The following is a 25051-nucleotide window of genomic DNA, read 5'->3' on the forward strand; positions in this document are numbered from 1 at the left end:
GACATTGTGGATTATTCCCTAAGTAAATCTTTATCAAAGGCATCGCATGCTTTCCAGCCTTAGCGAACATCATGTGCCCAACTGTATTTACCTTTCTTTATTGGCACAGTGTTACCAACATGATTGGTTACGTTATCTTATGTTACTAGAGATAATCTAGAATAGGGACTTCAACTCAGTTGATCAAAATAGAGAAAACGTATCCAAAGTGGCCTGAGAGAACAACATTGAGAGACAGGTTTGCAGCTAGAAAAGCAGTGCTTATCATGAAACCTCAAAGTACTAAGAGAGGGCAGAAACAAGAAGTAGCTACCAGCAGCTAAGGGACTCGGCACTAGAACCCGGAGTGAGAGCGGGTCTAACAGAATGGCTGGGAACTAGTTAGATATGGTAAGAAGGGTATGATGCTTGCTTCCTGCTCCGGGGAATCACGGTGTGTCTTCGAGAACTTAAAGGGGTGCTCAGCATCCAGGCCAGCTTGCAGCATTACAAAGTTTTATCAGGTATCTCTCTTCTTTTTTTTGGTAATATTGAAAAATGCAAGAAATGGAGTTTTGATATTTTGCATGGGCTCGAAAGGGAAAACAATGTAGTTAATCTGGCTCCCATTCCTTGCAACAGAATTTTCAGAATTTAGAAATTGCTTCTGTTTTGTGTGGTAAGATCCCACGTGATCGCTATTACAGTGAGGTGTTAGTGTAGATGATAGAATACACATGCTGGAAAGGGCTCCCAGGGTTGCCATGCATGCATTAGTGTTCCAGATTCTTGACAGAAGAAGGCACAACAGCCATTTCTCCCCCAAGGATTTCTCGGATCAAACTGCACGAACTGAAGACAAAATCATAAGTAGAATACCAGTTACTCTATATTGGATACTTGCTCTTGGCCAGGCACTGGGCTAGTGCTTAGTTCATTACCTCCTGTTCCCTCTGAGGTGTGCTGCTACAGTGTTAGTACTTCTGGTTTCCAGATGAGGGTGCTGAGGCTTAGAAAGGCTGTGTGTGGCAGCGATTGTCTACTGTCTACCTAATACCTATTCTTCCTTCTTCCGTGCATAGAAAAGAGTGGGTTCTTAAAATTTTTTGCATGTTTGCAGAAGGACCATGTGTTTAGCCCTAGAAAACAGTATTTGCGCCCTGGCCGGTAGCTCAGATGGTTAGAGCTTCGTCCCCATACACCAAGATTGAGGGTTCAATCTCCAGTCAGGGCACATACAAGAATCAACCAATGAGTGCATCAGGAAGTGGAACAGCAAATTGATCTCTCTAAATCAATTAAAAAAAATTTTTTTAAAACAGTATTTGCCTAAGTCAACAATCTACTCCCTGCTTTTCCAGACAAACTTACCTCCCTTTCAGGTCGAGACGTCCACGTGACCGGTTCTGACCAATGAGGTACGTACGCTGAGGAATTCTGGGAAAATCTCCCCTTTCTGCTGCAGGAGGATGTGCTAGGCATCCCCCTTCTCCCTCCAGCGCCAACGGCATAGCGGGAACTACAGCAACTACCTTTGTTTAATCCTACCCGAGGATATTTTTTCCATTGCTTTTCAGAGAGTGGGGGGAGGAGAGAGAGAGAGACATCGATGTGAGAGAGACACATCGATGGGCTGCCTTCCGCACTTGCCCCAGTGGAGGCTGGGGATCGAGCCTGCAACCGAGGTACATGCCCTTGGCCGGAATCAAACCCGGGACCCTGCAATCGGAGGGCTGACACTCTAACCATTGAGCCAAACTGGCTAGGGCAGCAACTATCTTTTGACCATGAGAGAATGACCTAAAATTTCTCAGAAAGCCTGTTATTAAGCTGCTGGGGAAATGAAGCAACCATGGATCTCCAAACCTTTTAATAAAAACTTATTTGTCATTGTGGTAGGGGTTTCTGTCATTCATAGCTAAATGTGACCGACACAGTGATGTTCTGAAAATGAGATACAAGATGTGAAAGTATGTCAGTGCAAGAGCTTATAGAAACAATGCATATTTACTCATGCCTATTATGTTGGGAATTGTGATAATGCAAATACAGAAGATAAATAAGACTAATTCCTTGTCTTCAAGAGTTTGCACTAGGCACAGAATAACATTCATATGTTAATATAGTACTGGCAGATTACATAAATGCTGAGGGGATTTAGAATAAAAGAAGGAACAAAAATATACAGGATTAAAATCAGCTAAGTATAGGCATTCAGGGGAGTGACTTTTGAGCTAGTTTCTGCTCAGGAAAGTGGTATCAATTAGTAGAATATAGTGACAAGGTTAAAGGCCATTAGATGTTACATATAAAAGAGTAAAAATAAGAATGAGAGTGGAGTGTGCATAAAACAGACAAGCATATTTGCTTGGCTAGAGCAAAAAGTCTGAGAATAATAATTTTTAAAAAGGTGATAAAAGAGGCAGGGAAGAGGTATAGCTTTGAAGAGATGCCAAAGCACTCTGGGTTCACATATTTGGTAAATTTATATAGGTAATGTGGAATTCGTATATACATTTCCTGAAAGTTATATAATGAAACAGTTTGGATATTTTTATTTTAGCATAAACTAACGACCAATGGTCCATCTGGGAGCTTCTTGCCATTGGCCTAGAATGATGTGAATCCGGTGAAACTAAAAGTGCTAATTAATGTGGAATCTGCAGGACTTGGGGCTCCTGAGTATACAAAGATGAGTCAAAATTTCACCAAATTAAATCAGTTAAACAACTGACAATTTCAAGAAAAGATTTTTTTCTAAACAGCTCAGACAAAAAAACAGAAACAACTTCTGAAGAGTAGGTTCCTTAAATATCCTATTAATCACTGAACACTACCTTAAAAATAAGCACTATTTAAAAATAAATAGTAAAACTCCTTTGCTTTGTTTCTGGTAGACACCTGAGTACAACATAGTTGGAAGGATCATCCTCATTCTTTTACTGAGGCTACCCTCGATTCCATTTGTCTTCATATCCACCTAACATGTGATTCTTATAAATTTTAACAGTTGAAAACAAACAGCTGGCTGAACTCTCTGCTCCAGTCTTTTGGATACTTTGCTTCTTGGTGAGTGATCAGTATTTTGATACTGCTGTAGTAATAACAGGAAATGATCTGTTAAAATCTGGATGGCCAGCTACAGATGAATGCCAGGGTAAAGAGGAGAGCTAGTCTCAGAATAAAGTCTATAAAAACAGCTTGGGGAGTTATTTCCAGGACCACAGGGGGAGAATTGTAATTTTCTCTCAGCATCGGAAAAGCAAATGCCTAGTAGAACATCTTATGGTGATCATCGAACTGCATCAATGGAAAGCTGATGGCCACAAAGGCAGTAATTAAAAGGGCTGCCATGGTAAATGCTAGAGTTTCCATTATAAATGATGTGGAATACCATTTTCTGAAACAAAAATTCACTTAGAAAAAGGTTTCATAAAATCGGTCCACTTGTAATTTTGCTTATGTTCGCAAAATAACAAGTTGCTTCTATTACCAGGAAGGACAAGAGAAGACAAAGGTGGTGGGATTAGCTGTAAAAAAAAAAAAAAAAGGAAAGGAAAGGTACTTTCAGATAAAATTGAAAAATAGATTAGTTAATAGTACTAAAAAATAATTTTAACTTTTCATATAAAATTGCCACTGATTATAGACATTTTCTTAGATTTATAGTTGGGGAAGTCTAATTAATTAGCCTTCAGATTTGTCCTGTTAATATAATAAATCATTATCATGGATAATTAATAAACTAATCCCTGAGGATTTCTTCATCTTCCTCTAAGGATTTCTGGACACCACTGCACAGAAACAGACGAAATTAAATGGCAGACCATCAGAAGGCTGGTACACAGCTTTCCCAGCAAACATTTCCAAACACCACACTCTAGAACAGTCATTTTCAACCTTCTTCATCTCACGGCACATGTAAACTAATTACTAAAATCAGTGGCATGCCAATCTGACAAAAAAAATAGGCATAATTTTTTTTAAAATATACCTTTATTGATTTCATAGAGGAAGGAAGAGGGAGAGATAGAAACACCAATGATGAGAGAGTCATTGATCAGCTGCCTCCTGCACGCCCCCAACTGGGGGTCAAGCCCCCATCCTAGGCATGTGCCCTGACTGGGAATCGAACTGCGATTTCCTGGATCATAGATTGATGCTCAATCGCTGAACCATGCCTGGCCGGGCAAAAATAGGCATAATTTAGATTCATTCATACCAGATGGCTATTGTTGTGTTGGCTGTTGTCATTCTTTTTAATTTGACAATCTAAGGGAAAAGAGATCAGTGCAGGTTTGCATGTTTTAAAAATCTTGCGGCATGCCATTGTGTCTGACGTGGCACACTGGTTGAAAATCACTGCTCTAGAAAGCCACAGAAGTGGGGACTAACAGAACAATGTAGGCAAAAGAAGATAAGCTTGGATTACAAGATGCACAAAGCAAATGTGTTCACATATAATCACAACTATAAAGTATTATTTTCCCTAATGCTTTAATGTAACATATTTTGCAAATTTAATTTATTTTATTTTAATTTAAATGTTTTTATTGACTTTCGAGAGAGAGAAAGGGGCAGGGAGAGAGAGAGAGACATTGATGTGAGAAACATCAATTGGTTGCCTCCTGTATGCACCTTGACCAGTGACAGAATCCAAAACCTGGGTAAGTACCCTGACTGGGAATCAAACAGGAGATCTTATGGTGCATGGGACGATGCTCGACCAACTGAATCACACCGGCCAGGGCATATTTTGCAAACTTTATCATTTTAGAAAGGTAAATGATGAAATAATAACCAAGAATTCAATAAAAAATAATACACTAAACCAACATTTTAAGAAGTTTAGAGGAGTAACAATTTTCTAAAACACTAGAAACACATCAAATATTTGTATTTGAATCACATTTTATTTTTAATTGATTTCAGAGAGAGGATGGGAGAGGGAGAGAGAGATAAAAACATTAATGATGAAAGAGAATCTACGGTCGCATCTCCTGCATGCTCCCTACTAGGGATGGAGCCCCTAGCCAGGCATATGCCCTGTGGCCCAGTGGTAATCGAACCGTGGCCTCCTGGTTCACGGGTCGATCACTGAGGCACACCGGCCGGACTATTTATTTATTTTTTAATCATCACCCGAGGATATGATTTTCTTTATTTTAGAGAGAGAGGGAGGGGAAAGGAGAGGGGAAGACAGAGAGGAAGAGAGGGAGAGAACAAGAGAGAATATGAACCCCCAATGTGAGAAACATCGACTGGTTACCTCTTACTTGCTCTGACCGGGATCAAACCCGCAACCTTTTGGTGTATGGGAAAATGCTCCAACCAACTGAGCCACCCAGCCAGGGCAACTCACAAAATTTTAGACTCATTAAGTTTATACTGTTGTGTATTAATCTGTACTAAACTAGTAGTCATAATGGCTAAAAGACCAGAAGGCATTGTGTCTAAAATTATTTTTCAAGATTTGTCCATGTTTTAATCATTGGAATCTTTCAAATAAGAGTAAAATGTCACTTGATTCTGAACACACAAATCATCTGTTACAAATTAACTTAAATATAAACAATGAGAGTCTGGATTCAAGAATAGGCTTGGAAAGTGAATAACTAGCTGATATTACTACAGTTGTTCTTTCCAAAATTCCACCTCCTCCACAATGTCTTATTTAGCTTCACCTCTAATTTCCTGGACAGGAAGTCAATTCTCTCTTCTCCTCTACACTCCCGAATTCATCAATTCGAGATATTATCACTCTAATTTCTGATTTGGTTGTTTACAGGACTATTATTTCCCCTAGTAGGTTGTAAGCAACTGGAAAGCAAGATCCACATCAGATTTACCTTGGTTTCCTTATTAGATTTAATTCAACGCCCAGTATCTATTAGTTTAAGAGCTGCCTATTTATTAGAGTTCAATGGACTGCTGTGTTTTAAAATTCCAGTTTTATGCAGTTTCTTGTGACAATACTTCCTAAGCTAATAAACTGATTTTAAAAGTGTTTTATACTTAGATTACATGTAAAATTTAATCATTTAAACCTTATAACTGCAGAGTTTAATACTCAAAAATGTATACTCATTAAATTGAATCAGTGAATTTGTTGTTGTTTTATTGACTGTTAAAATGGCTTTTTAATCTTTGTTTTTGATTCTCAAATCCTGTACAGTAAGAAATTTATCCATGCTGTTGCATGTATTGTTTGTTCATTTTTATTGCTCAGTAGTATCCCACTGTATGGATATACCACAATGTTTATATTATACTGTTAATCAATATTTGTGTTGTTTACAGTTTTGAGATATTACAACTAAAGCTACTATGAACATTCATGTGCAAATCTTTGTATAAACATATGCTTTCTTTTCTCTTGGGTAAATACCTAGGAGTGGAATGGCCAGGTCACAAAATTAGGTGCATGTTTAACTTTTTAAAAGAAATTACCAAACTTTTCCAAAGTGGTTATGCATTAATTACAGCCTCACGAGCAGTGTGAGGCCCAGTTCCTCCATACCTTTGCTAACTTCTTGCGATCTTTTTAATTGCAGCCATTTTAGTGACTGTGAAATGGTATCTCATTATGGTTTTAATCTGCATTTCACTAATGTCCAACGAAGTTCAGCATCTTTTCATATGCTCATTTACAAGTCACAAGTCTTCATTGGTGAAGTAACTGTTTAAACCTTTTGGTTACTTTGGATTGTTTTCTTACTGTTGAGTTGTAAGAGTTCTTTATTCTAGATACAAATCCTTTGTCACATATATAATCTGTACTTTTAAGAGAAATGCAACTGCTTTAGATAATTATGCTTTGTTATTATAATACATAGTCTATCTGTACTTTCAGTAATCCTCATAATTATCTCAGGTACCAAGTTTTCCCATGCCTAATAAGGTGGTCAGCCAGCTGGCAAGTAAAAAATAGAGAAAGGAAGTAGAAGTAGAAAATATACTGATTTTCTCAACAGTCTTCTTAATCCCTCCTAGGAGGATTCTTAATCCCTGCTAGGAGATTCTTAGCCAACTATTAGTAGTAGGAGATAACAGAGTGGATCATGTAAATGATAATTGGTCTTCCTCCCTTTTGATTCCCCTGCTTTTTTCTTTTAAGCAGATTTTTAAAAAGCAGTTAGCAAGTAGTAACATTATTACTAATAAATCCTTCTGTATATTTTATTAGATTTCTCTGTCTGTTAGACTAAGCCCCTATTGTTTACATGAATGCTTTCCTTATCAGACTAAATAATGCAAAACATCTAGTACAGTACCTAGTGTATACTGCTATTCTAATTTCCTTGATTCTCTCCTTTGCTTTTAATTTCTATCCATGCATTTTCCTTTAATTCCCTCTTCTGCCCTTTCCAGCATCCCACATCTAAACTGGAATTAATTTGCTGATTCCAAATGAGTTTTGGTTATGGACTATTTGGTGACTATAGATCACCTACCACATTTCTTCAAAGACAACAAAATGTACATGACAAAAACTCTGTAAAACTCATAGAAAGAACAGCAGATATTCCGCGGAGTGAAAAAGTAAAACATTTACAATATCCATGTAAATTAGTACTCTCTACCAGGATAAGGCAAACACACAATTATTTTTTAAACTTTACTATTTAAGACTTCAATCTCTTCAGGAATGCAAGAACTACCAAAGAATTTTTCCCAAACAAGGACCAATCTAGGGAAGTTCTGTGGCTAAATAAACACCTTCCCCAAAAGTAATACATATAGGGAAAAAAAGAATGCAGAATCATATTTACTCATTTTAAACCATGGGAAGAACACACATTTAAGCTACTCTAATATCTTTTTATATATAAAGAATACTTTCATACATTTAAAAAAATTTTTTATCTCTCAGAAATGCTTCAGTGTCGAGACACAAATTTGAAACTAACTCTTCTATAGCAGCACTAGTATTAGGATAAACAGCAGATTATGCTGGCAGTCTCTGACATAGTATCAGGATATAGAAAACTCTAAGGTTACAAGTACTTCATGAAAGTAATTATGACACAATTAACTATATTCCCAAATTAGAATGGTTCTCATCAGACACCTAATGTTAAGCTTATTTTGACACTGTTTTTAAAAAGGCCCAGTATGAAAAGAATAAGCTTCCTCTGTATTAAAAAAAATAAAAGGAATAATTTTGGCTTATTAAATGTCTATTGATAAAGCATGGGTTTGTTCTCAAACATGAAGTAAATCTTTACTCTAATGCATGATCATTATATGAAATAATCACCTGGTTAGTAAAAAATTATGTATATCCTAAAATTTTCAGTTCAACCGGTTTTTGTTTGGTATAAGGAAAAATGTAATGATTGGCTTCAAATTCATTAAAAAAAAGAGTTTTTTAAGTTAACTTTAGAGAGAGGAAGAGGGGAGGGGGAGAGAGAGAGAGGGAGGGAAGGAGAGGGAGAGAGAGAAACATCGATATGAGAAACACTGATAGGCTGCCTCCCGCCTGAGCCCAGACCGGAAATTGAACTCGACACCTTTTGGTGAAGGGGCTGATGCTCCAATCAACTGAGGCACCCGGCCAGGGCTCAAATTCATTTTTTTGTTGTTGTTGTTAATCCTACCCCAAAGATATTTTTTTTCCTTTTTTTTTTAGAGAGAGTGAAGGGGAGGAGAGAGAAAGAGAAATATCGATGTAAGAGAAACACGACTGGTTGCCTCCCACACATGCCCCAAACGGGGCCAGGGATCGAACCTGCAACCCAGGTACATGCCCTTGACAAGGATCAAATTCATTTTTAATAATATAAAATATGTGAGTATTATTATATGTTAAAAAAAATAAAGGTAGTATGACCCAAAACTTATTTTTTAAAGCTACAATAAAATACTTTTCAATGCATACAAAAACTGTAAAATAACTGAGGATTTTTCAATAAAGATACCAGATATAATATTTACTGACCAGGGAAAACAAAGATATGTTTAATGACTTCTGTTCTGTTTGCAGGTCACCTTATTGAACGATACATCATAAAATCAATAGTTGTACATCTAGGAAATTTACCAATGGAGCTCTCTTCCACTGGTGTATATATTTTAATTTGTCTCATGTGGGTGTCTCTTCCATTTTGGTGATTGGCTAGAACAGCAATCTGTATCATGAATGTGCGAGTTGGCTTCTTATGATTATCAGTTAAGGGAACGTGAATCCAGCCACTTGGTTCCACCAATTCAAGTTGCTGCCAGGAAAAGAAAAGTCAGATTAGGTTTTCACCCAATAAATATAATTTATTATAATGAATATATTCTAAAGTTGACTTATCTGTGAATGGTGTCAGATGGGTACTAGACTTATCAGGGTGATCACACTGTAAGTTATACAAATGTCTAACCACTATGTTGTACACCTAAAACTAATATAATATTGTATGTCAACTGTAACTGAAAAATTACAAATCTTTTAAAAATAGAATGAAAAAATAAAGTTGACTTAAAATTAACCTCTTGCTCACTAAGAGAATGACAGCATGATAATAACCATTACCAGTTAAAAGACACTTTTACCATGGTCTATTTCTACAGTTGCTAAGCGCATTACATGTACCGTCTTAGCAGGCAGTCTTATCGTTAGAATTAAACATGTATAAATGTATACATCCAATGGAAGACCATGCTGATACAAGCAGGAAAAGAAACTAACATGCTTTTGATACATTTTATTTCAAGAAATATGCCTAATACACCCAAACTCATACAGCAATCAGATTCTATATAAATTAGAAGAATATTAACAAAACAAAATCAGTCATTAAATAAGCATCAAACAAAGCTTTCTTTCTTGGGAATAGTAAGTGATTTAATCTAGTCTACATGATGATCTAAACCTAAAATCTAGATTTTTCAATGTTTTTCAATATGAAATGTCAGATAATTTAAAAAATTTTTAATTTTATTTTAAATAAGAGTCCAAACTGTCCTTACTTTACAAAGAAAGGAAAATCATAAGTCAAAAAGTAAACCAAAGTCTCTAAAAGTTTTCTTATGGTTATAAAGTAGTATTTAAAATACAAATACTGATTTTTAAATTATCTTAATTATGGGACACAAATAAACTACATGCATCACAAAAAATATAGGTTTATCTTATCAACACAGTCAAACGGCAATGAGTGTCAAAGACTGTAAACCAGGGCTCCACGAGTTCCTCTAGACAAACAGTTAAATAAATGCCACTATATCTAATTTTGCTTTCCTCCCTAACTTTCCTTCTTTTTTCTTTATGTTTTTCTTTCTTCTTTTCCTTTCTTTCTTTTTCATACTTTCTCTTCCTATCTTTGCTTTTAAAGAAAGAGAGTAGGTAGAGATGGGGTAAGAGAACTGTAATCTTCAAAATGGTAGTTGGTGATTAAGACTAAATGATTTCTTCCTTTTAACTATAAAATATAAGAAAAATTGAATCTCAAAAAAAAAAAAAAGGAAAGAAGAATTGAATCTCTACCCCATGGTATTTTGGTCAGTGACATTTTATAAACTTCCATTAACACTAACTCAAAATGAGTGCATCAGAAACCAGACACACTTGGTTTCTATCACTAATAGAAACCCACAAATAGTTACTGAGCACTTAAAATGATCAAGGTAGTATTCTAAGTATAGTTAAGCAATACAAAGCATGAATCTAAAGCCTGTTCCAAACCCTAAAAAAAAAAAAAAAAAAAAGCTTAGAGGCCGACAAACATCCTCTCTGGCTTCATTCAGTCTCATCATGTATAAAGAAAAGGGACTGGACAAGTTATCACCCAATGTCCCTTCCAGCTCTGACAATGAGTCTAAATGAAAGAAAAAAGATGTAGTAGGCAGATGTCCACATGTCCACAACATTCCCCTAAACCTGTGAATATGTTAACTTACATGGCAAAAGGGACTCTGCAGATGTTATTAAGGTAAAGATCTTGGGTTGGAAAGATTATCCTGGATTACCTGGGTGGGCCCAATGTCCTTGTAAGAGGACGGGTCCTTATAAGAAGCAGGCAGGAGAGAAAGAGCAAATGTGATGACAGAAGTAAATGCTGGAGGTGATGCAACCACAATCCACGGAATGTGGGTAGCCTCTACAAGCTGTAAAAGGCAAGAAACAGTTCTCCCCAAGAATCTCCTGAAAAGAATGTACCTTGCTGACACCTTGAATTTAATCCATTAGGCCCATTTTAGACTTCTCACTTCCAAACTGTAAGATAATAAATTTATGTTGTTTTAAGTGACTGAGTGTGCAGTAATTGGTTACAGCAGAAATAGGAAACTACTGTAATAGATATTCATGGGAGTTTAGGGGAGGGAGAAATCCCTTCTGGTTGAAATAATCTATTCTCCAAGTAAATGAACAATAATAAATCTCAATGATGAACAAGAAGTGAAACCAAGATTCTAAATTCAGCTCCTTACTAACATAATGTTTTTGACAAATTTAACCATTATTTGACATATACAATGTTATTTTTAGAGTACTTATATTTTAAATGCTTCAGTGTGCAAAAAGCTGTATTAAGATTTTATAGCATATATAACTCTTGGCATGATATATACAGAATTATAAATGTAGTAAATTATTCAATAAATACAATTAATAAACTATTTATTCATAACATATCATAAAGTTTATTGATTTCAGTCACTAAAAGTACATTACAAAGTATATATAACTGTTAACATCTCTCAAATGGTTTCACCATCAACTATACTGCCTGGAAGTCATAAACACCAAACTCATGTGTCTACTTCACGTCTATTGTACCGTTTTACATTCTCAGAATCATTTCTGAAAAGTTATTATTCTGATACCGCCATATTTAAATTTATTTCATAGATTTTTAAAAACTCAAGTACATATAGTATATATAAATTTAATTTTTGTAAATGTTTCAAAGATTAATATATTTTAAGCAAAAAAATATTTTTTTATTTTTAAACAGAAAATTAATGAAAGGCAAAATTTTGCCAAAACAATTCTTTTTTCTTCCCATTTCTGGTTTGAACCTCAATAAGTGAAAATTCCATCACCACTAAGATAGAATTTTTTTCTGTATTCCTTTTTGCTCTTTCTGTCATCTCCCCTTTTTGGCTCCTTTCTCCATATATTCACTCACTTGAAAAGTTTTTTGTTCTTTTTTTTAAATTTTTCACCTGCTAGTTATCTCTATCCCATTCCAATCTGAATTTTGTCCCCACCACTGAAACCATTTTGTCAAAGTCACCTGTGATCTCCATGCCCCGCCCCCTTTTGCCAAATCAATTCCCTCTAAGAACAGTTCTTTAATACAGCTTATTACTGTATTCTGGATTTCCTTCATCTAATAATGTGCCTGACCAAGATCTATTTGTATTTTAAATGTTAATGCTTTTAAAGCTTTATATAATATTGTAGTTTAAACATAGTTTTGTATACAAAAATATATGACATGGTTTACTAAAGATAGTAAGAGAATGTTGTCAATGACAGAAAAATAACTGGTAATTCAGTAAAGACAGATGAATTTACAGATTAATGAAGTTAAGACTTATTAATGCTAAGGCAATAGGATACTTGAAATTGTACTATATAACTGTATCCAGATCCATGACTTCAGGTACCTCAAGTGGATATATGCTGGTGATTTAAATTTTTATATTTCCTTTTAAAGAGGCAACCTCTGAAGGAACCAGCAACAGAACAGCATAGCTGTAGCGCTAATGCTCATTCATCCCTGCTTGCCTTTCCAGCCTTATCTTGAATGGTCTTTCACCTAATTATCTGAAATAATGCAAAAACAAATTTATACTATGAAGGAAACTAATTCTGAAAATATTCCAAAGATCAAGAGATGGTAAAGAGATATCAACTGTATTTCATTTGAAATGGGTCACCTGTCGTGTATGTATATGCAAAAAAAATTTTTAATTAACTAAAATTGAATGAATTCCTTGGAAAAATAAGAAAACAAGAGATAGAAAATAAGAAATCCAGTGGCTCAATGAAGAAGGTATCACAGCTAACAAATGTTAAGTCAGGAAGAGAGAACAGAGAAGAAAAATATGAAAGAATATAAGAACACTTCCTAGAACTGAAAGTCAGGTATCTCCTCACTGATGAGATTCACTGAGCACCCAGCACACACACACACACACACACACACACACACACACACACAAACACACACACACACACACAAGCATGGCATAGCATCATGAACTTTCTAAACATCAAGGATAAAGAGATTATAAAAGCTTCTACAGAGAAAAATAGGTCACATGCAAAGCATCAAAAATCAAGTATTCCTCAACATTTACACTGAAAACTATGAGGCAATGGAGAATGTGCTTAAAAATGATGAAAAATTACTTCCAAGCTAGAATTCCATACCCAGCCAAATCATCCCTCGAGGGTAAGATTAAAATGAAGTTTTCAGTCATGCAAGGCTTCAACAATTTTACCTCCCATGTGGAGTATGCATTCCAACAAAAAATGGAGTAAATTAAAAAAGATGAAGACCTGGGATCCAGAAAACAAGGGATCCACTGAAGAAAAGGTAAAGTAAATTCCCAGAATAATGTTGAAGGGATATCTTAAGAAGACAGCTTTAGTCCAGGTCCTCTGAGAAACAGAAACCAAGACATGAATAGGTGCACCAGATATGTACTAGGGGAAATGTCTTTGAGAGAAAAGGGGGAGGGAGCCAGGGAAAGCTGGAAGAGTTCTCAGACAGTGATGCAGGTCTGAGCCCAGACAAAGAAGCCAGGAAAGGAAGGAAGGTTGGGTGGATGATGTTAGAACGCAATGCAGTTCTACAGGAAGTTCAGCAAGGCTCTCAGGAACTCCTGGAGCCCAGGCTGCCTGTCAGAAGCCTCTAGAGTCCCCAGGAATGAGCTTTGGTTTGGTACCGCTGCTATGCTCACTCACTGGCTGGAGGAAGGCTGTGGAAGGCATGGTCTTGGCACTAACTGTGGTGATGGATTTCAGAGAGCAGCTGGGGTCAGTTACTCCTATGGGTCAGTTTTGAGAGGAACCTTCTCATGGCCATCTATGGTAGCTTTGTAATGTGTCACCTTGGCCTAGCCTAAACTACATTTCCCAGGATTCCCTTCCTCGCATGTTTCTAGTGAAATGGGACATGAAATATTTTCATGCAAGATTTGAAGGGCAGAGGTGAAGTAGCAGCCATTTTGTTTTGCACACTCAAGCTAATGTAGGAACCCTTGTCGATCATACACGTTGTCATTCTATTCTGGCTCACCTCGCTGTCGTGGGGCAGCAGCCAGGCCTGTGGACTTCAAGCTCCGGCATCAGACATGAAAACATCTTTACAGATTTATTTGAGCAACTCCTACTTGTGCAAGGTAAAATCCCTGTAACAAATCCCTTATTACATACTCCCACCCATCCCCTACACACATATATGTTGTGTGTACACACACACACACACACACACACACACACACACACACACACACACCCCACCCCCCACCCCCCACCCCCTAGTTCTCTGCTTCTCTGATTGAACTTCCACTGACACAGTAGCTGAGCAGGAGGTTGAGAAAGGATGTTTCCAAGAAAAAAATGTGGAGCCAAACCCTGGCCAGTGTGGCTCAGTTGGTTGAGTGTTTTCCGGTGCACCAAAACGTCACCAGTTCAATTCCCGGTCAGGGCATATGCCCAGGTTGTGGGTTCAGTCCCCAGTCAGGGTGTGTATTGGAGGCAACTGATCAATGTTTCTCTCTACCTCTCTTCCTTCCTCTCTCTCTAAACTATCAATAGAAACATATTTTAAAAAAGAAAAAAAATTGTGAAGCTAAGAGTATATGTGACTGTTTCAAGAGGTATTTTATAGATCTGTCAGAGAATTTAGGGATATATTGATAACTAATAACATTTTTTAAATTAAGGAAAAAATAAGGCAACTATTAATTCCAGAAAAATAAAATTAGGTCTAAAAAGGAAATTTAAGCATAGACATAAATCAGGTATAAATAATATTTATGTGGTTATAATAATGAAAAAAATGCATAATGATTTCAGCAAATACCACCAAAAACTATACTAGGAAGATGAAGAGAAGGAAAGTATATTGGGGAAAACTGAGATTATAGAGCTAAGTCTTGATGTTTCACAGTAAGATATCATTAGATCATGTCTTTAAATATAGATATGTACACACACTTTATTTAGAATTGTAGGCATCTATTACAGATATCTGTTTACATATGTTATTGAGAAATATGAAAGGACATAAGGCTAAAATAACTAAGAGGATTGGTCCCAAGAAGCAGGATGGGGATATTGAATAGGGAGAGAAGTGCTATTGTTATAAATACTATTGCAGTCCTTTCAGACTGTTAACCTATGTACATGTTTTACTATAGTAAAAATACACTTACACTTTAAAAATTAAACTTAAAAAGGTGATAAAACTATTTTTAAAAAACCAAGGAAATTATCACAAAAAATTAGGGCAGTGGTTACCTCTAAAGGGTAGCGAAAGGACTGTGACAGAGAAGGGAAGAGGATATATACTCCCAGCTTCTTGGCTGCTCATAAAGTTCTATTTCTTACATTAAAAAGTTATATACACATATAAACTGTATATGTGTGTTTTATGGACTTTGAGGAGGAGGGAGCGCAAAGTACACAAAAGAAACAATTGCAGAAACTCCAGCACACACTTGCAGAACTTCTCATGCTAAAAATGAGGTTTAGCTTTTCCCAAGTACTTGATATTCCAGGTAAATTATGATTGCTACTAAATGAACTCTAAAATAAATAAATGTATATTTCCTTTACATTTGACATTAATTTGTTTTATCCTAGAACAAAATGAAACAGAATTTGTATGTAGAGTAGCTATGAGAAAATTTTATGCAAATATATACAAATTTAGACTTTTCATACGCATGAGTAAAAGTACACTGTCATTCTATCACCATAAATCTTAATAGTAAATAAATTCTCAAAACAAGGAGAGGTTACAGATACACATGTCAGTAATATATCTAAGGAAACAGGCTGTTTGATGGCCTACCACTAGATTATAAACCACTGAAAAATAGATGGGGGAATGAGGAATTTAAGATCCCAGAAAATTATTATAAAATGCTTTTTATATAAATCATTTGACCACTAAGTAAATAATTGCTTATTTAAAAAGTCCAGTAGAAGCAGAAGGAAACATGTAAACCCAATTACCTTTTTTAAAAAATGTTCAGCATAGCAATAAAGCTTTTTAAAAAATCTTTTCACAATCAAACTGCCTTCAAAAGAACTCTTAAAAAACTAAGGCAAGACTTATGAGGAACAAGTGACAAAATCAACAGATACTTTTGATTAAGAGGTATCTAAAAATTTCTACTGCAAGGATATCACAATTCCATGGAGATAATGAATAAAAAGCAGGGTTCTAACTGCAATATAAACCTAAATACATTTTAAGGAGATGTGGAGCTCTGATGGGGACTGGAAAGAAAGGTAATGGGAATTATTTAGGAGTGGATGAAGGAGACATCCATTAATTAAGGCTAACTCCATTCAAGTGTCTGGCTTTATGATTTTTTCCTTTTCTATGAAATAATCATAGTTAACAATAGCTAACATGTTTGGAACACTCACTCTTTGCCAGGCATTAAGGGTTTTACACGTACTGATTTTGCTGTTGCAGGGCTGAAGTAAAATGAAGTACGTATTTTCACCTTCATTTTATACACAAGAAATGTGAGGCCAACAGAGAAGCCAACTTTCCAAGGTTCACAGTTAGAATGCAAAGAAGAAACTCAAACCCCAGTAAGATGACTCCAAAGCCCATGCTCTTGGATCTTTATCAACTCAAAAAATATAAATGTATATCCAATAGTTATGTGTAGCTAAAACTCTCCAATTTCATGAGATTACATAGAAAAGCATACTAGTGGGTGCTTTTATAGCCTATAAAAACATTACCAAGGGAGATTAAAGATGGCGGCAGACTGAGAGGAAGCTACACTGACATTCTCCCAGGACCAAACTGGAATTACAACTAAAATATAAAAAAACCAACCTGAATGATCAACTGCAACTAAAGACGAGCTGGAGAGCACCCACATAACCAAGGAGGAAAAGTAGAGACCACATAGAGACTGGTAGAAAGTGCAGAGGCGCAAGAGGGCTGGCTGGGCTCCCACAGGCAGCAGCTGAAGTTCTGGAGGGCTATCTCAGCTGTGGGGGGTTCCCACTGAGGGCTCTGGGGCCTAAACTCCAGGCCAAGAGCACCAGGATTGAGAAAGGTGCCCACATAACATCTAGCTGTGAAAAGCAGCTGGGTTTCTGTTGGCCAGGGAGAGACTGCTGGAAATGCAGCCACCCTCTTAAAGAGTCAACACACAAAGTTTTCTGTGCAGCCACTCACCTTGGGCTCCAGCAGAGGGAGGGAAGAGTGAACTGGAGCTGTGTGAGGTGAATCTAGGGTTGTGGGCTCCAGAGATAGAACTCAGAGGATACCCCTTTGGATTCCTGTGCTGAGTCATTCCCCCATACTGCACAGGAAATCTTTCTTAGGCAGACATTTTGCTGCTTTTGCCTGGGAGGGAAGCAAATGCCCCACCCTGCTGGAAAACCTCCTGCCCTACCCTAAGGAGTTTCTAAAGCCTAAGGCTGGTTAAGAGACTGATAACAATCAGCCACCCCACCCTGTGGAGTTTCTATAGCCTGAGGCTTATTAAAAGAATCAGATTAGTCAGCCTGCAGCCAGAGGCAGACCTCAGAGTGCTTTAAGTCTTTGCTTGATCTGCTTCTGGACCTGAGCCTTGGAAAAGCAGACTTTGGTGTGCGTTTTGGTCCTGTCCAACCACACCCAGCCCCAGCAGAGCAGATCTCAAGCCTATGGTTGTTGATAGCTCCAAACAGAGTACTCAGGGCAGTCACAAACTGCACCTGACATCAGCCTGCACCAGAGGCCTTCCAAAAAGACTGAGAGTCCTAGAAGATCTACCTAATACATAGAAACAAACCCAAACAGGCAGCCAAAATGGGGAGACAAAAAAAAACCAGCCCCAAATGAAAGAACAAGAGAAGTATCTAGAAAAAAAGCTAAATGAAATGGAGATAAGCAATCTATCAGATATACAGTTCAGAATACTGATTGTAAGGATGCTCAACAACATAAAGAAAGATATGGAAACTATGAAGGAAATTAGGAATGAGATAGCAGAAATAAAGAGTACATTGAAAGGAATAAACAGCAGATTAGACAAAGCTGAGGATCAGATCAGCGAATTAGAAGACAGGGTAGAAAAAACCACTCAATCAGAGATCCATAAAGAAAAAAACAATTAAAAAACAAGGACAGTTTAAGGGAGCTGTGGGTCAACATGAAATGTAATAATATTTGCATTATAGGAATGCCAGAAGGAGAAGAGAAAAAGCAAGAGATAATTTGTTTGAAGAAATAATGGCAGAAAACTTCCCTAACCTGGTCAAGGAAAAAGTCACACAAGTTCAGGAGGCACAGAGAATCCCAAACAAGAATCCAAAGAGGCCCACGCCCAGACACATCGTAATTAAAATGCCAAGAATTCAAGACAAAGAGAGAATATTAAAGGCAGCTAGAGAAAAGCAATCTGTTACTTACAAAGGAGCTCCCATAAGGCTGTCAGCTGACTTCTCATCAGAAACTCTATAGGTCAGAAGGGAATGGCATGAAGTATTCAAGGTAATGCAAAACAAGGACCTGAAACCAAGACTACTCTATCCAGCAGGACTATTATTCAAGATAGATGGTGAAATAAATGAGCTTCCCACACAAAAAAAAGGCTAAAGGAGTTTATCACCACCAAACCAGAATTGCAGGAAATGTTAAAGGACTGCTGTAATTAGAAGCAGAAATAAAAAGAGAAACATAGGCATAAAGAATTAAAATGGCAATAGATAAGTATCTGTCAATAATAACCTTAAATGTAAAACAAGTCTCTACAAGTTCAAGATTGAAATCATATCAAGCATTTCAGATCACAATGGCATGAAATTAGAAATCAACTACAGTAAAAACACTCAAAAACATTCAAACATATGGAGGCTAAATAGCACGTTATTAAACAATGAATGGTATACCAATAAGATCAAGAAAGAAACCAAAAACTTCCTGGAAACAAATGAAAATGAACACATAACAACCCAAAATCTATGGAGTACAGTGAAAGCAGTCCTAAGAGGGAAGATCATAGCACTACAGGCCTACCTCAAAAAGCAAGAAAAATTTTTGGTAAACTATCTTACCCTACAACTTAAAGAATTAGAAAGCTCCCCTGTGAAGCTGTCCGGACCAGGGCTTTTGTTTGCTGGGAGTTTTTTTGTTACTGATTCGATTTCATCAGTTGTTATTAGCTTATTCAGGTTTTTTATTCTTCCTGATTCAATTTTACATGATCTCACTCACATGTGGAATCTAATAAACAAAATAGACTGAGGAACAAAACAGATCCAGAGACATGAATCTCAGTGGGAAGGTGGGGGTGGGGGAGTGGGTGGGGAGAGATTAATCAAAGAACTTATATGCATTTATGCATGACTCATGGACATAGATAATAGTGTGGTGAAGGCCTGGTGGGGCATTGGATGTGGGGTTGTGGGGCTCAATGGGGAAAAAAGGGGGGAATATCTGTAATATTTATAACAATAAAGTAAATTTAAAAAAAAAAAATTACCAGTTTTCAAGGTCTTGTTCCTTTCAGCTACCATTTACTGAGCTGCTACCATATGCCAGGCACTTATACATTTGGGTTTTTTTGTTTTTGTTTTTTTAAATATGTTTTTTATTGATTTTAGAGAGAGAGGAAGGGAGAAGGAGAAAGAGGGAAACGTCGATTGGCTGCCTCCTGCATGCCCCCTACTGGGAATCAAGCCAGCAAACTGGGCATGTGCCCTTATGGGGAATTGAACTTTACCGGGAATAGAACCGGAAGTTTCTAGGTGCATGGGACAATGCTTAACCAACTGAGCCACACTGTCCAGGGCAACATAAATTTGTTTTAACCATCCCAACACCACATCCCTAATTCATAGCTAAGGGACCTGAAGTTCTGAGAGGTTATATAGTCTGCTGAGGGTTACCTAGCCAGTGCAGCATGAAGCCAGGATTTGAAAATAATTTCCCTGCCAAAACTCTGAACTTCAAAGTAATAAAGTAGTCTTCAAGTACGTCTGCCTGAAATAAAAATAAGACAAGAATATATTCTGATATTAGTACAAGTGAATAAATACCAGCAATTCAAAAAGCTATAATCCTATATATGCTTTAAAGAGATGTGGAACTCTGAAGGGGACCAGGAAGAACAGAGGTGAAAGTGTCAAGATACTCATTGTTTCCTATTAATTAAGGGACCTAGAAGTAAAGCATGACAATGAGAACACACAAAGTGCTCGTTACAGGTCTAGGCAGAGTTGAAAACCCAATACACACCTCCAGTTATATTAAAAATTAAATGCAAACATCTCTAGTGTTCTCAGTAACAGGTTTTCAAAACAGCTGAACTAACCTCCCCACCAATACACATACATTTTGCTTGCAAGATCTGTGATTTCCATTGGTCCCATAACTCATATATATAACGAATTTTGTTTATAAAAGTACAAAAAAACCACCTCATAACTTACTTTTAAGCATTTATCCAAATCTAAAACATCTGTCTAGAATAGTTAAGGGAGAATTATACAAAATGAATATTTTGGAGTAAGAAGTAATGAATTTTATTTAACATGAATTTTTAAAAGCACTAAATTAACTCCACTACTTATTACTTAGACATTATGGAGTTTGACTTCATCTTGATGTGAATTACTATCATTTTGAGAAAAATGTTAACCTGTTTCCTCAAACTGCAATCAGTGACGACTGAGCAGAAAAGCAAAGACATTCTTGTTCTATTCACAAGCACCAGCAGACAGCCCAGTAGGGAAATGGCAGTGTGCCAAGTTGCCCTGTGAGCAATTAGGCTTCCTGGCAATCAGGAGACTCGGGCGCCTTAGGCCCTTATAAAACTAGCACGTTAAGGAACTCATGCCTTTACTTCCCTTTCCTGGAGGCACATGTGAGATATATCTTATTTAGATGACAATCTTTTCCATCTCTATGACTGAAAGAAGGGTTAAAACGACTAATGAAAAGCAAGTTGAGGAGACCATGTGAGAGATTAGCAAGCATCATTGCCTACTGGACCTATTGACTAAATGTAGTAGTAACTGGTCCCACATAAACAGTAACCTCATTCTAATAATCAGAAGAAACAGTAAATAAAAGACTGATAAAATTATTATGAAATGTAAAAGTGCTTTTAATTAAGAAGCTCAGAGTAAAATTCATAGTTCAAATGTAAAAACCTAGTTTCTGCAAAGACGAGTGTAACTTCTTTGTGGAAAGTTTCTAAGGAAAAAACAAATGATGTCAAATGATTCAAAGAAGCCTTAAAGGAGACTGGGCATCAACTTCCACTTCACCAAATCTACACCTGAAGTGCCCTACTATCTGGTAAGTGCTTTCTCTTCTTGATGTTTCATGAGTCTGACTGAAAGGTTCAGACTGCCAACACACTGGACTACATTTTGCAGGTTTGCTGTCTGTGTCTATTATGATATCCAGCAGCATAATAAGAATAAAAATGAATGACGTAAATAACATTAAAAATAATAAAATTATCTAAGGATCCATAATATACTTTCTAATACATTCCTCGATTAACTATATAGGTCAACTGAAAAAATTTACTAACTCAATATTGTCAAGAAGCCACCATATTTAAGTATCTGAATTTCAAGTGGAATACAGGACAATTTTATATTTTTATATTCACCTAGATTCACTTCACTTTATAAAAAAATAGATTTTAAAGGGTAAAAGTCAAAATTTAAATTAATCCTTCTTCTCTCTCACACATACACACACACACATACACACACACACATATATATCCAAAAAAGTTCATTATTTCTTACCTTTAATACTTTATAATTTCATTTAAAGTTTTTCATTGTTTCATAGTACATAAAGATATAAGCCTTTTCTCTACTTCTTGATGTGCCAGTGACAATCATGCAATATACATCTATCACAACTAAGCCTATAAACAGAAATCCTCACAAATTTAAAATATAAGGACCAACAAATGTTTCACTACACTCAGAAAACACAGAGTCTTTATTCCAAAAGGAACTTTCAGTAAAAAAATGATGTGTGAACAGCAGACACTGATGTTCACACAAGCATACTGCAGACAACCCAGCAGGCGATTTTCTGTTTTTTTTGGATTATGCTCTGGAGGTGCTGGCACAATGGAATTTCAATACCATAATTGCTTATTTCTCTGTGTATCTTTAAAATAACAGGTAAAGAAAAAAAAATCAACTACAAAAATAACAAAACAAAATGTTTTTAATTCTTCTTTTCAAAGGATGTAATTTATAACCATTACACAAATAGAGAAGAGGCACAAAAGGGGGGAAAAAAGAAATAAAGTAATGTTCCAAAGGTTCAGTTTACAAGGACCTCACACTAAGTTTTTTTTTCTCTGCAACCCTTACTAGAAACAGTATTATTTGCTAAAAATGCACTAGCTGCCAAGAGCCATGGTCCATCTAAAGCAAAATGCTTAAGATGGAAACAGAGTGTTAATACAGAAAAAAGGGCAAGATTCAGTGTACAGATTTCTGTGAAAACTACTTTAAAAAGAATGAAGTCTTGATTTTGATATCTTTTTGACTGAAAAATAATTGCAAAAATAGATAAAATCCTAATATATGTAGCACTGTATTGAAACAATAAGATGTAATTAAATTTCAAACTTTCTAATTAAACTTTTTTTTTTTTTGTAAGTTATTGGGAATTCAACACTAGTCTTGGTTCACATGATAGAACAATGGGAAAATTTTCCGAATGGTTGAACACTAACCCTGACAAGTGTGGAGAGCCAACTACAATACATTATATGGTAGCATAACCTGCCACCCACGTTGCTGAGAGAACAGCTTTCAAACACATGCACTGAGCTGTAAAACCACAAAATCCCTTATTACACATTGTCTTTCTTACTCTAGGTGAAATATACCATCAATTCTTTCCATTATAAATCTTTTTTTATTACTATTTTTGAAGCCCACTTAGCAATTTGATTGTCTCTTTCTTACAATGTAAAAGATGCTTTTCTTAAAAAAAGAAAATGCAACAGGAATGTGATCACCCTTCTACTGTATTACAATGAAGGCCGATATCTGCTACACAATTTCTCTAGCTTACTTTTGGGTACTCCTATCCCCAAATGAGTTTTAAGCTAAAGTTCTTCCACCCCCCCCTTTAAAGACCAAGCCCTGATAGTGGTTCACTAAATTTCTTAAAAGCATTTGAAAACACTTGCTTTCTTTAAGAAAGACTGATCTATTGCTCTGAGGGTTCTTTAATAAAATACATGGTTTGTATCATTACAGAGAGACAGAGAAAGAGAGAGAGAGAGACACAGAGAGAGAGAGAGAGAGAGAGAGAGAGAGAGAGAGAGAGAGAAAGCAATCGTCAAAATCTGCTAGAGAGTGACTGTTCTCTCTCTGTGTCTCTTCCAACATTTCTCCCTTCCCTGACTCTGGCACAAACCAAACTTCAACCAACCAACCAATCAACCAATAAACAATCAAATAGGCATTTTACATTCAAGGACAAAATGATGCTTTAGACAGTATCTGTCATATATTGGTAAATGAAGCAAGACTGCAGGGCAACAAACATGCTGCATCCTCATTACAGCACTGTGCTTTGTCAAAGTTGTGTTCTTACCTTTCAGAAAACAGCTCACTGCAATAATGACTACGGAATCTATACAAAAGGGCTTAGATACAGAACAAGAAGGGTGAAAATATAATGAACTTAAAGACACTACTTTTACAGAAATTCAAAGACACTACTCTTTGGAGATTGAAGATGTTTAAAATCATTTCTAAAGCTCTGTGTTTCTCTCTAACATTTCGCCTAATTAATTTCCCTCCAAAATTTTCCCCTATCTTTTACATTTCCCTCCCCACAACTTCTGCCCACCAGGACCCACCTCCACTCATAGCCTGTAACTGAATCATAGCATTCCAGGACAGTTACAGGACATAACAGTTTCTTCTGGGGTTTTCATTTGCAATGTTGTTGGCAAAGAGAATTTTATTTGTAAGTGTTTCTATTATACTGACAAGGTCAATTAGTCCTGTGAACTATTGGTCTTTCTGCTTGATGGCTTGGTGAATTATTCAAGTGGGACCCTTCATAACCTATAACTGCATGCAGCCAATTAACCTTGGAAACATGACAATGCTGGTATCTAATGGGATTTATCTTAAGAGACCAAAGTAATGTCATTTTCCCCAAATTGGTGATGTATTATTTGATAGAAACTTTGTATTTTTCTCAAATTGAATTAATTTGTAAGTAATGATACATAACTTACATAATTTCTATTTTATGGAAGTTTACCATAAAAATGTTGAAGTTTTAAAAACAAGAATTCGCTATTATGCTTATATTTGCCTATATGGTTTTTACAACTAAATAAAGAATATGAGATGTAATAACTATGTATGGTACCAGTTGGGTACTGGAAATAACAGGGGGAACACTTTGCAAATTATATTATTGTCTAACCAATATGCTGAACACCTAAAACTAATTAAAATAATACTGAATGTAAACTGTAACTGAAATAATTTTTTGAAAATTTTAAAATAATTTTTTAGTTGGGGGGGAATACGAGAATCCTGTAGTATACAATATCTAGTGCTCTTATCAATGTTTCTCTGGAGGTACAGAAAGCACTATGACTCTCCTAAAAATTAATGTGGAAATAAATTTATATTTTACCTCAAATATTCAAAGTATCTTTATATTGTCAAATATTACTTATTTTTAAAAAACACAAAAGGGGATTTGCATTAACTGAGTGTTTACTATGTGGCAGGCAATATGAATAAGTACTTTGCAAACTTTTATCTTACTTGTGTCAGGAATCCAATGAAACGAGCATTGGGTACTCCTATTCCTATTCTATATATAAGGAACTTGAGGTTTCAAGGGGGCTACAT

The 25051-nt window shown here is 36.1% G+C and overlaps 1 protein-coding gene across 3 annotated transcripts in view; it reads right to left on the reverse strand.

Moving 5' to 3' along the window:
* Positions 1-4136: 4136 nt before the first annotated feature.
* Positions 4137-25051, reverse strand: part of ANAPC10 (anaphase promoting complex subunit 10) — a 49705-nt gene continuing 28790 nt past the window's right edge. For all 3 annotated transcript variants that reach the window (XM_016206922.2, XM_016206921.2, XM_016206920.2), the window contains exon 5: positions 4137-9197. In XM_016206922.2, coding sequence (XP_016062408.1) covers positions 8967-9197 — 231 coding nt within the window. In that variant the 3' untranslated portion in view covers positions 4137-8966. The remainder of the gene's footprint in view (positions 9198-25051) is intronic.

Source organism: Miniopterus natalensis, chromosome 4 (genome assembly GCF_054644295.1).
Source record: "Miniopterus natalensis isolate mMinNat1 chromosome 4, mMinNat1.hap1, whole genome shotgun sequence".
Taxonomy (NCBI): Eukaryota; Metazoa; Chordata; class Mammalia; order Chiroptera; family Miniopteridae; genus Miniopterus; species Miniopterus natalensis.